The sequence below is a fragment of the Amborella trichopoda genome, chromosome 6 (assembly GCF_054954075.1).
Source record: "Amborella trichopoda isolate Santa Cruz 75 chromosome 6, AtrichopodaSantaCruz75HAP2 v2.0, whole genome shotgun sequence".
In the NCBI taxonomy this organism is placed as follows: Eukaryota; Viridiplantae; Streptophyta; class Magnoliopsida; order Amborellales; family Amborellaceae; genus Amborella; species Amborella trichopoda.
Genome location: NC_142341.1, coordinates 45,291,438 through 45,304,516, shown reverse-complemented (window position 1 = coordinate 45,304,516; position 13,079 = coordinate 45,291,438). Strand labels below are relative to the sequence as shown.

At 35.0% G+C, this 13,079-nt stretch overlaps 1 protein-coding gene across 1 annotated transcript; it reads right to left on the bottom strand.

Moving 5' to 3' along the window:
* Positions 1–7,599: 7,599 nt before the first annotated feature.
* LOC18442094 (putative serine/threonine-protein kinase WNK3) lies at positions 7,600–12,749 on the bottom strand. Its single transcript, XM_006852317.4, has 7 exons — positions 12,524–12,749; positions 11,306–11,343; positions 10,986–11,213; positions 10,607–10,830; positions 10,315–10,472; positions 9,682–10,114; positions 7,600–9,342 (listed from the first exon to the last, which is right to left on the bottom strand). Exons 1-7 carry the CDS (start codon positions 12,602–12,604, stop codon positions 8,357–8,359), a joined length of 2,148 nt encoding a protein of 715 aa, XP_006852379.1. The 5' UTR covers positions 12,605–12,749; the 3' UTR covers positions 7,600–8,356.
* Positions 12,750–13,079: the final 330 nt, after the last annotated feature.

Below are 13,079 nucleotides of genomic sequence, written 5' to 3'. Positions count from 1 at the left end.
TAAGACAATTGTGAGAATTTTGAAGTTTTGAGAAGTTTTGATGGGATATGGTGCATTAGTGCTTGTACTTTTGTAGCCCTTGAGACAATTGTGACAAACTAAAGTTTTAGAACTATGATCTAATCCTAGACGTCCCTCGTGAAATTTTGATGTCACATCCAAAATCTCCATGAGAAATGCAAAATGAGTACATTAGAAATTAATACATTTGAGGGAACTTAGAAGCAAACTCAATAGACGACAAAATGATGGAAAGTAGATTTAGGTGGTCTAGTCGTATGCAATGTTGACATCTCTATACATTTTATTTGTACAATATTGGTTAAGAGGGGTGATTTGGTTCAAGTTGAAAGTTTTAAAAGAGAAATGAAAAGCGCCAAAGAGTATGCGTGGACATAATGAAAAAAGCTATGGTTATGGTCTGACTGAGAATACGCCTCTTGATAGAACAAATAGGTGGAATAGGATTCATATAGACGATCCCAAAGATTGGGATAAGGCTCGGATGATGGTAATTACCTCACAAGGTTTTATTTTAGCTTTCAACTATTGGAGCTTTTAATATAATGAAAAGTTTATATAGAGCCGAGGCTCTAAACAATCAAATTAGAGCCTATCTCAAAATTTTTACAAGAGGAGGTTGTTTTGATGCCCAAATATCCTTAAATTAATCATCTCGACATCAATATGTATGGGCATGAAAAAGAAATGGATTTCAAGTTTTAAAAATAGTGTATTTTGTAATACATTTTTGGACCGTCAATTTTCAAGTTTTCATATATCTGTCGATCTACACTATTCTTGAAGCTTTAAACTTTATAAATAAAAATAAAAAATATATTTTAATGCTATCACAAAGATTGCCGGTATTAAAACCACATTTCTCGACACTATTGAATGTAGGCTCTAATTTGATTGTTTAGAGCCTAAGAACCGCATCCTTTAATATATGCAGGGTTTAAAAAGTAAGGATTTGGATAAGATCTAGATCAAAATCGCCAAATCTAAAATGGAATTAGTGGGTGGGCAAGAGAGGAAGAATCCTTGTCAATATTTGCGTGATGTGAAAGTGATGAAGAACAAGACGATATCTATTTCTACACACCTGTTTCTCACAATATTTAGCAATGGACTTTTTACAAAATCAGAACGAATGTTACTTTACCAAGAGCTTGCACTAGTACTTTGGATGAATTGAATCTTCAAGTCTATCTAAATTTGGAAGAATTATCGGGAAAGCTTATCGGGCAGCTTATATAGAAAGTTTAGAAGGAAAGAAATAGAAGAGTCTTTAATGGTACTATCGTGCGTTTTGATAATGAAAGAATATTGCGGAAATAAAAAATTGATCTGTTGTTGAATTTGGAGAAGGTAGTTAAGTTGGGCATGTTAAATTTTGGGTGACACCACCATTAGTTTTTGTTTTAAAAAAAATAAAAATAAAAATTGATGATCGTTCTTTTGGAAATTCAAGACCCGCTAGATTGAATTAGGGAATGTGGGGGTAACGTTAATTTCTCTTATTTAGGTCCGGTAGCAGTATAACGGCAAATCAAACAGAATTGAGCTCATTTTTGCAAGGCTTGAAGATTGTTTATGAATGTTTTGAAGGAGCCATAGTAGTGGAATGAGACCGTTCAAATGCCATCAAATAGAGTTAAGGATCAGGGAGTTCTGTGGTCCTTGAAATCGATAAGGCTTCTATCTTCTTTAGACATGTTTACAGAGAAGCCAAAGATTTAGCGGATTACCTCGTGAGCATGGGAATAAATCATTCTGGCTTAGTGGTGCATGATGATATCTTGCAAGGTTTTTTGCGTTTATCATTGTAATACCATCTAAGTAATACAAGTTCATGATTTTCTAAAAGAAAAAAAAGAAAAAGAAAGAAAGAGTGATTTACATATGGAACTTAAAATTTTACGTAAAATACAAAGAGGTGTGGTTTCTATAAGGTTGCAACCTTAATCAATTCAATTAAGCCGCACCTCTAAATTGTATCATAATATATAATTTTGGTGTAAAGAATTATTAGGATTTTCTGAAAATCTATTTTCATGTCTAATTATAAAATTTTAAACTAAAAAAATGGTTAAAATCAAATAGATCTATAAACATATGAAAATCATGAATATGGACGGTCTAGATAGTGTGTCATAAGATGCACTATTTATGGGACTCAAAATATATTTTTTTTATCATATTCATCCATCTTGATATCGAGATGATCAATTAGAGGGTTTTTCAACAATAAAACAACATTTTTCGATAGATTTTTTAGGTGCATCTTTACTTCCATGTTTGAAAGTTGCAATCTTATATAAACTTTTTTCAATACAAAATGCTCCACTAATAGGTGAACATTACAAAAAGGTCAGTCAACTCAACTTTTTATTTTTTTCAAAATTGCCTCTCGGTCAATCATAATTTCGATTTTTTAGGTTTTTTTCGTTAGTAGAGCAATACCCCAAGCTTTTAATAATGCTATACTAATGAAAAAAACTAAAAAACATCAAAATTTAGGTTGATTGATCGGCAATTTTAGATAGGTTAGATTTTATTTCTCCGATATATATCACTATCCTAAAATAGGTTAATTCTTATTTCTTAAATTTTGGATTGTGGGTACTCTCATGATTAATTGGGTATAATAGGGTTTGAGTTGGGGATAGGTACCCATTTTAAGATTTTAAGAGGTTTGAACCAAAAAAATAAAGAAAAAATTGGGGATGACTTGCACACGCAACTACTAAGACATGGTATAAAAAACATTCTCCTATATATGTACTTACTATAATGAAATAAGTTTATCTATTTTTCTTTTTTCATCTTTATAAAATAAAGCTTACTAAAATCTTGGTTTGCTAAAATCTTGTTTGAGATTCTCTGTTTCTCCACTCTTCAAAAGCTTCCATAAAAATCTCTCAAAAGCTTTCATGAAAATCTCTAATCTCTCCTAAAATCTCTCATTCTCTCTGTCTTGTGTGTAATCTCTCTCTCAAAATCTCTCTTAAAATCTCTCTTTTTTCTTTCTCTTATGCTTACTTTCTCTCTCCTTCTAAAATTAAGATATGGAAACAATCTCTCTCTCATTAAGATATATAAATAACATGGTGATATGGAAAAAATGTTGAAATCTCTCTCTTCGGTGTACTCTATCTCTCTTTCAAATTCAGTTAACCTAAAATAAGTGCTTATTATATTTATCTTTTTTCCTAAAATTAGAGATGTTCTATAATCTCTATAAAATTAGAGCCCTTTTTATTTTTGCAACAAGTATCCACCCTTTAACTTTGGTTACAATCAAAGTAAGGCGTACCTCTAGGGTTGAAAGATAGTTTTAAGTAGCAAAACTCTTTGCGGTGGCTTGAAAATTTATTTTCTATCTCTAATTATAAAATTTAATGCTTGAAAAATAGTGTAGGTTGAGCAGATCTACAATCATCAAAAAAAATTGAAAACTGATGGCCCAAAAAATGCATTAGAATATCCACTATTTCCCCAACTTGAAATCTATTTTTTTTCACGTCTATACATCTCGAGATCGAGATGATCGATTTGAGGGTTTTTTGACATTAAAGCAACCTCTTTTAGTGAATTTTTGAGGTGTGCCTTACTTCAATTGTTTAGGGCCTCAACCTTGTGCAAACTTTTTCCTATATATATAATTAAATTATTTAGCTTTTTCGGAAATTTTCAGCTATTTTTAGTTATTTATGAAAAACATGATTTTTAGCCAATTACTTTGAATAAAGCAAAAACTGCTCTCCAAAACAATAAATTTATATATAAAACTATAATTTTCAGAGCGCCACTGTCAAACAAACATATAAGTATTAACTCTATTGAAACAATAAATTATCAAACGATACCAAATATTTGCAAGCAAGCATAAAAATATAGGAACTTTGGTTATCCTTAGTGTGTCTCAATTGAAGTGATCATTACACCGCCTTTAGACATCAATAAGAGATCTTGAGGGAAAAATATCATACATTTTTCCTCATAACATTCAACAACAACAGAAGATGAATTAGATACTTCATCTAAACAAGTTCTACTGCTTAGGATGTGAAAACTTGTTTCTTGCTTTCCCGAGACAGCATTTGATAGATAAACATTATTGAGTTTCTATGAACAATAGTTAAAAAATAGGATTTTCTATGAACAATTGATAAATAGTATCGATTTTTTAAATCTCCAAGGCACTGGCCAAACCTTTTCATCAAATTGTTCATAGAAAAGAAAACTAAACGAACGATTGATATGACATGATATAATCAACTTGGATTTCTGTGAAACCAGCTGCTCTAGAAAGAACAATGGGCATATCAAGCATAGAGTCCACCAAATAATTAACAATCAAATGATTCCTAGGTTCACTAAAATCATCAAGAGATCATCCTAATCTACATGTAGCCATGATTGACTTCCATGGGCAATTTGTTAGCAAACAGTCCTATGCTTCATAGATTATCGAAACGGACATACTGATGATTGATATCATGATAACTTCTCAAACCTCTAAAGAAAGCATCATATTATTTTGAAGCTAGTCTAGCTTTTTTTATCATGCACAAGAAGCATGTACTAACTTATATCAGGCTCCTTACAAGCCTATAAACATATTACAAAAACAAATGAATCAAGCCCAACATCATTGCACATAAACTTCTTCATGGAATTCATTTATATATTTATAGTGAACCCTTTGAATCCAAAGTAGCAGGAATCATTCCTACTTTTCCTGAAACAACAGAGAAGACAAAGCAGGATAGCTATCTTACCATAAAAGCCTCAAAGATGGTAGTATATAAAAAGTTCACCTGTAATAAGGACCAGCCCGTAATTGTGGCAGTAGATAAAAAGAGATGCAATTTGATTCATGGGGACAGATGGGCATGTTGAAACTTTAGTAGGAAAGTCCAAATGTTCAAAGAACAATCTAAGATTTGAAATAGATAGGCTCTGAAGAGCTGAGGGTGAAGGACAAGATCTAGTAAAATGACGTAAGATGCTAAAGGAAGTGGAGAGTCAGAAATATGGCTAAACAGGCAAAATTAAAGTAAGTGGCCAAAGCCAAATGGTTAAAGGAAGATGATGGCTTTCCAAAAGATGGTGCAGCAATGTATTTCGTTCGACTTGTAGGTGGCTTTGTGTGAGCCTTACCTCAAGTATCGGAGGTGATGAAAGTGGAAATATATGAGGAGATTAATGATATATTTCTAACCCTTATTCAGATGTCGGAACAAGGGGTAGAGAAAATCAGATTTTTGACACCTTAGGTTGAGTTGGAAGACTTCAAATACTCGTGTTTAACATTTTTATCCACGAGTTTAATGTTGTTGTAGTACCTGGGTAGCGGAATGATTATGTCAAGTGCCTTCATCCAACTGATGTGAGAGAGAAAGAGACCTTATTGAATGGTGCTAATCAGTACAAAAACTCTCTCCCATTTGTAGCATTCAGATGATACATTGGTTTCTGGTTTTTCCATACCATGTCGACTGCACATGCAGAGGACTTTAGTCGGTATCAGCCTCTAGGAAAATGGTTGATTTATAAAAACATCTCACAAATTGAATTGGAGTTCAGGTGGAGGCTCCAAGAGAAGTTGCATGTTGTATGGACGATTAGGTAGGTTCTCTGCTGAATAACAAAATATTGGACCTGAAATCTGTGTGGTGTGTTGCATAAGGCCCCATTGGGCCTCATAGGTGAAAGGTTCAGGAGCAAGCTTGCTTTTTGGAAAAGCCACTACCTCTCTATGCATGGCAATCATACTCATAAAGCCCATCAAAATCATGTGGGACCCAAAGTGCTCCAATGCCTCAGTAAAGTACTATTTTACTTTACTTGTAACTAAAAAGATTGGGAAATCTACAAATAAATCCTGTTTTTTTAAGGACGAGGTTTCTATAAGGCTTAGGCTTTATGAAAACAAAATAAAGCCTCATCTAAATCCTCATCTAAAAAGCACTTTCGGCAACGGAAATCTCCATGATGGCTCTAAAATCAATTTCCAACACCGACAATGCAATTCAAAACTAAAAAAATGGTACAGATCTTGTAGATCTATGAACATTTATATTTAGGGGGAAATGGACAGTCTAGAGAATTTGTTACAATAACTATATTTTTAGAGATTAAAATCCTTTTTTTTTCACAACCATAATGTTGAAGTCAAGATGATCAATGTAGAGGTTTTCTAATGCTTGAATTGCAATTTTCGATAAGTTATAAAGTGAGGCTTTACTTATTTTGATATGGCTGCAGCCCTATCAAATCATTTTCCTTTATTTATATACTTGACAATAATCTAATATACTTCATATTTTACAATGAAGTCTTATTTTTTAGAACATAAAGTGCATTTTAATTTTATTTCTTTTTATAGACGAGATTAAACTCAAATTTGGTACGTACACATGTCTCATCATCATACACCTATAAAAAATATTTTAATAACAATTTAAAATAAACAAAAATACCAAACTACCCTTGAATAGTAAGGAATGGTTTTATAATTTTATTTATTTTAAATTATTTTTTAATATTTTATAAGTATATGATGATAAAAATCATGAACATACCAAATTTGAGCTTAATCTGATTTATAGAGAATGAGATAAAATTAGAATACACTCTATGTTCTAAAAAGATGGACTTAATTGTCAAATATGAAATATATGAGATTATTTTGATTAACACAAACAAAACAAGACTTATATGTAAATTTCCCAAAATGATTTTTCCTAGAATTAAAAAATTTCTCCAACAAAAATGACATAATCATGAAGCAATAAAGCAATCAAAATAGTTCCATTACAAGCATGTCCCTCATAAATTCATATAGAGGAGAATCCAGACCTCATCAACATCATAAGAAAAACAAACACATGCAACTACAAGCATTTCACGACCGAAGTTACCTTTAGAGTTTTGCTCATGTGGAAGGCAGCTTATTTTATTTGTACACTCCTAATCTAGCTCCATGGCACCGACAATGTATCAGGGCTCAAGTGATTCACCGTAGCGACGAGACCTAGAAAGCATTTTCGAGTCCAAAATAGCAAAGAATCCAAAAAAAAAAAAAATTCTCATCTCTTACACCACCTCTCTAAACTTCTCACAAGGACAAACACCACATGATATCATGTGGATGATATTATGAAAGTAGCCCCCGCTGATGAAGTTTGTGAAGCCTGAGCAAAATCGACATAGATTTCCAACTATCTATTTTTGTATATAGATTGCACGGACTGTGTTCAACCATTCAAGAAAAAGAGGAAAACAGAAAAGCAACAAATCTGCACAAGATATCGGAATTTTGTGATCTGAGTTGCAATTTTCTTCATATTTGAACTATCAACATGGTGGCTCCACTTTGAATGCACACATGCAGGCACACGCTAACATGAGCACACACACGCTGAGCTATTGCGGGAATAAAAGCTCATGTTATGAAAAAGAAAAAAAGATTCACAACAATGGATAAAATAATGCTGCATAATTCCATGGGCCCTGATCAAATTTTCTTTCTTTTCTTTTAGTAATCCAAATATTTGACAACAAAAAATCAGCAAATGACAATGGCAGTTTAGCTCTGAATTTTTCTTTCTATATAACACAGATATTTTAATATGTACATTATATATCCCATAATTTTTAATGGGCCAATTTAAAGAACAACAATAACACATAGAACAGTCTCAAACCTGAAACCAAGTTATCTATTAATTGTTGGACAAACAAATGACCAAATGATGGGTAAAGGGAGACGTTCTTAGCCATTACTACTGCCCCTCCCACGACAGTCACATTTCCTCGACTGGTCCTGCATCCCTTATTCCTTTGAACTCCACAAATTCACACTTACACAATGCAATCACCTATAGTTGCTCTGTCTTCACAAGACAAATCATCTCACCAACAAATTTATTTTAATTATCCTGTCTCCCAAATTGCAGTGGTAACTCAAGACAACAGAATCCCCTATCGTTGCTCTGTCTTCACAAGAAAAATAATTTCACCAACAAATTTGATTCAGTTAACCCGGCTCCCAAATTGCAATGCTTTCCATACCAAAAGCTATACTATCCTCCAAAAAGAATCTAATCTGCATCTGAAGATAAATGCACCAAAGTCTCTTTCTCACTCTAGAAGAGCTACACTAGGTCTGTGTTTCACACACTTCTAGCAAGAGTATGTCTCACACTTGTAAATAACATTCCCAGGATGACAATGAGAAGTAACTACAACAGGAAACCCCCAACTCTACGACCAGTAAGGGCACATGCCTCTGGATGTGAGGAATGATCCATATAATCCAAAATCGTGTCTCACATCTTTGGCCTTATTGAACATCTTCTTCACTCCTCACTGGCTGACCCAGTTTGACAATGTCATCAAGTACTTCTCTAGGGTAAGAGCAATTTGTAGACGTTGATTCATCATCTACCACTGATTTCAAGCATTGCAAACTGTATGGCAATTCATTCTGCATTGTGTAGCTGGAAAGCTTAGAATAGAATTCGTCTAGGACTTTTCCTTGAACTTCAGGTCGCAATCCTTTAAAGATTTGCTCAATGGCCAGTTCGTGCTTTCTTTTCAATTTTTCAAGCTCTTTTTGCTGGTCTTCCAATAAATGCTCAAGCTCCCCAACAACTCTAATAACATCCTCTAACTCATTTTCCCCAGATGAGGAAATCCCACATTTAGAATCAACAGATTGATTCATGAGGATGTCTCCACCATTCTCGTCGTGACTATCACTTATACATATTTCTTTGATTGCTTCTGCTGCATCATCAGACAATGTCTTCTCACATTCAATATGTGATGGACTATCGTTACTTTGATCCAAAGAGGGATTCTCTATTGAAGCCACACCAATTGGAGGAAGTGGGTCACCTTGCAACTCCATCTGTTCACAAGCTTCGTCGCCATCCACTATAGAAGCTAAGGTTGATGGCCCAGGGTGAATGGGCGAGCTTCCATTTGAACACTTTGGAGAATCAGACCAATACTTTCGACCAGAAGGAAGCCTCTCAAGGATGAGCCCATCGGTTGGGGAATCACAGGTACCTGATATAGGGGAAATTTTATGCGTAGTTTCTGACTCATGGAGACCTGGAGATATTATATCATCACCTAATGTATCATCAAATGATGCTCCAGGTACCCAATCTGGGACATGTGCCTGTATTTCCAAGTCAATCATGGCAGCAATTGTTGTGACATCTTGATCAGTGAGATCCAACTCAGTAACCATTTCGCTCGCCACACTGATTGCTGTGTCTGCCTCAATATCAAAAGGGAAATGAATATTCCTTACATGACCTGAAAGAGAAAAACAATAGGATATTAGGACCACAAATGATGGGATTCAATTAAAAAATAAGAAAAAGAAAGGTATACCAAGATCTAATTGGGTATGGTACACAAGAATCCAAAGGAGGATCTACCATTCATTCCTCCTGGTGGGCAGTGGAGATCAGTTGTAGTTGATTTAAAAGGGCATTCACCCAGGTAAAATTGATCTCCACTGTCCATTATAATAAACAGTGGATGCTGCTTTGGAGTACCATATGCCATACTTCAAGTATTATGTATTGTTTCTCAATACAAAACCAGTCAAGACCATGGAAAATGAATCCAAAAGGAAAACAAAATAAAGACCTTTGGAGTCTGTTATTCGAAGGCTCAAAAATATTGTATTTATATCTTTCCTCTGACCCTTCACTGTAAAATCCCGACTTGCCCCAGTTGGGTCTTCTTCTGTGTCACTAGAGGGGCCGCCATTTCCATTGTTTCCAGCATGTGACATGTCAGAATGGGAAGAAGACCCAGTTGTAGATCTCTGGTTTACTAAATTGGATGAGTCACCGTTAGGCCCAGGCTCAGTGGTTGATTCTTTCGAATTGTTTCCCTGAGGGTTTGAACTTGGGAGCAAAGAGCGACCGACACTGTCACCCTCTCCATCACATTGGAGAAAGGGATCCTTTAGAAGCTCTCTGGCAGGCAACCTCTCTGAAGCATTTGCTATGCATTTCTCTATGAATTGTTTGACTTCAGGATCTTTCACCTTGGCCAAAGCCGCAGGCTTGATTCCCTTGAAGAAAGGGGGACAAATATTATCAGTAACTTTCAAGCATTAATTACACATCAATTCTAGGGTAGAGAACATGAAATTGAGACTGCAATTCTGTTCAGTTATAAGGATTGTAAGAAGATAAGTATTACAGAAGCACGAATCATAAAAAGCACCACCAAGTACGTTGAGAAATTAAGAAGTGTCACTTGTAGACATACCGCTGTAACTTTCTTGTAAATTTGGGCAGCATTGGCACATTCACCATATGGGTACTCGAAAGTAACCAATTCCAGCAAACACATGCCAAAAGCATATATATCTACCAGTTCATTGTAATCTTCTTCGTAAAGCTCTGGTGCCATGAACTCCGGAGTTCCTAGAAAAAAACTGAATTTGATTATATAAATGACTAATATCATTAACCAAAAGAACTACTCAGTGAAAAATGTACCCAAGTACTCCAGTTCCATCAAAGAAAGAGAAAAAGAGGGAAAAGAAAGTGATACCAACCAATGACACTGTGAGCTGCATGAGCCTGGCGCAGGATTGCGGCCAATCCAAGGTCCCCAATTTTAACCTCACCCTGGTTTCCATTAACAAATACGTTATCACATTTCAAATCACGATGAATAACTGGTGGATCATGACTGTGCAAATATAAAAGTCCCCTCAAGATCTGCCTTGACCAATTCTTCAAAGCTCTCAAGTCCACGTGCTTATGTTTCTTACGATACCTAGCAAAAAAATGAGAGGTAACGAGTATTAATTGACAATAACCCATTTGAATTATCATCCCCCATTCCAGAAAATGCTAAATTGACTCATATTGAAATATACGAGAGAGAGAGAGAGAGAGAAAGAGAGAGAGAGAGAGGGGTTAGTGACCCACTGTCGAAGATTCCCTGAAGTGAAGATCTCAGTTATGATGTTCACATTGTCATTCTTGGTGTCAACCCATGAATTGTAAAACTTGATAATGTTCTTATGCTTGAGTGTTTTCAGCAAGTGAACTTCTGAATAAAGACGCTCCAGATCCTCTGGATTTCGTAGGACATCAACCACCTTTATTTGGTTCCACGCAACTTCGATTCCTTCTAGTTCATCGAATGCTTTATAACTGAAGAATAGCAAATCAACGAATTATAAGAAGAAAATATTACTACTAACAATTCAACAGAAACCAGAAGGTGAAAGGATCAGAAGACATACACTGTCTTGAATGCGCCTTTTCCTAACACCTCATTATACTGAAAGAAACACAATAACAAATTTCACACAAAAAATATTAGAATATAACTAAAACTATAATGAAATCAATTATTTCGATAACCAATGATATTCATATTAAAAAGTGGCAAAAATCTAAACTTCATTTACTGCTAGCTGGTGCTTAAAAAACACTGGGCAGCGCCTAAGCGGCCAAGGGGCCTAAGCCGCCGAGTGCCTCGGCAGGCATGCAAGGATCTGGGAAAACGAGGAATCCTGTTTTACGGGCATTTTTTCAGACATTTTTATATTCAAAATAAGTTTACCTTATAGAATTTTTGTTTTAGGGGCATTGCCCTACATTTTTACTTTGGAATAATTGTACTTTATACAATTTTTATCCAGATTTGGATTATAACCGTACATCCAAACCGGATCACCACTTCTAGAAGAACCCCCGAAGAAGACGTATCGAAAACAAATAAAATCTAAGTATGAAGAAGTATACTTGATCCCAAAGAAGACATGTTGCAATAACACATAAAATCTTAAATACGAACATTCTTGAGTGAAATTTATGACTCAAAAGCTCCCGAATAACCAGATCAAATTGAATCCAAAACAAAAGGATGATGTTTGAATGAATTTTATGAAACTTCGAATTCGAAGTTCAATCCAATCAAATTCAAATATTGATTTTTTTTGTTTTAACTTTTTGGAACTTTGTTTTTTGTCTCAAAACTTTTAGGGAAAAGTCACGGAAAATGCCCCTGAGCGAGGGGAATTTTCATAAATGATGGGCACAGGCTTAGAGCCGTTTTCTGAATTACTGCTCTGGCACTGTAAGATCCCAATAAATTTCACCCAGAAAAATAGAAACTTCAACTGAAACAGTAATGACATCAATTCTTCTGGAAACCAATCAAATTCACATAAGTTCAACACAAATCAATGTTAACTCTGGCACTTCAGATCCCAATAATAAATTTCAGATCAAATTCTTTTGTTACTTAAAATAGAACGGAATCACTTATCCCAAATCACCACCCCAATTCATCTAAAGTATGGAAAGAAGATCAAACTTCACTACGATTCCACCTTTTTCATTGTAACATCCATAAAACAGATATCCAAAAAATTGAAAAACTTAAACTAAAAAAAAAAGATAAAAAAGACCCCAATAAATTTCAAGAAAGAGTTTCAAACAAGGAAATTACTAACCCGACCATATCGACCGGTGGGATCGATCTCTGCAAACGTATCCGTATCGTCCCCATCTTGATCCGAGGATGATTCCGCCATTCCCCCCCAAAAAAGATCTCCTCAAAGCAGTAGAAAGCGTCAATTCTCCAAAACCCCAAATTTTCAGCACAATAGAATTCTCGGAAGAAATTCTCCGGAAATGTGAGCAATCCCTAGTTCCCTGAGACCTGTTCTCTGGATCTCCAGAAGCACTAACAATTCAATAAGTATAAACCGGAAGGTTTGAGATAGTTAGAGAGAGAGAGAGAGAGACTAGAGAGAGAAAGATACTTGAGATGGTTAGAGAGAGAAAGAGAGGGAAGGGTGAGTGAGAGTTGTGGTGTTTTGAGAAGGTCGTCGGTGGGCATATGCGTTGGCGTATAACAAGTGGATGCTTATTATATTTCCCTCTCTTTCTCTCTCTAGATCCTCACGTAAGTCAGAGAGATTAGCGGCCGTGAGCAATCTTCTTCTCTCTCTACAAGCAAAACAGAAAGACAGATTCACTTTTGGAAGTAAAGTCACACATGAAATT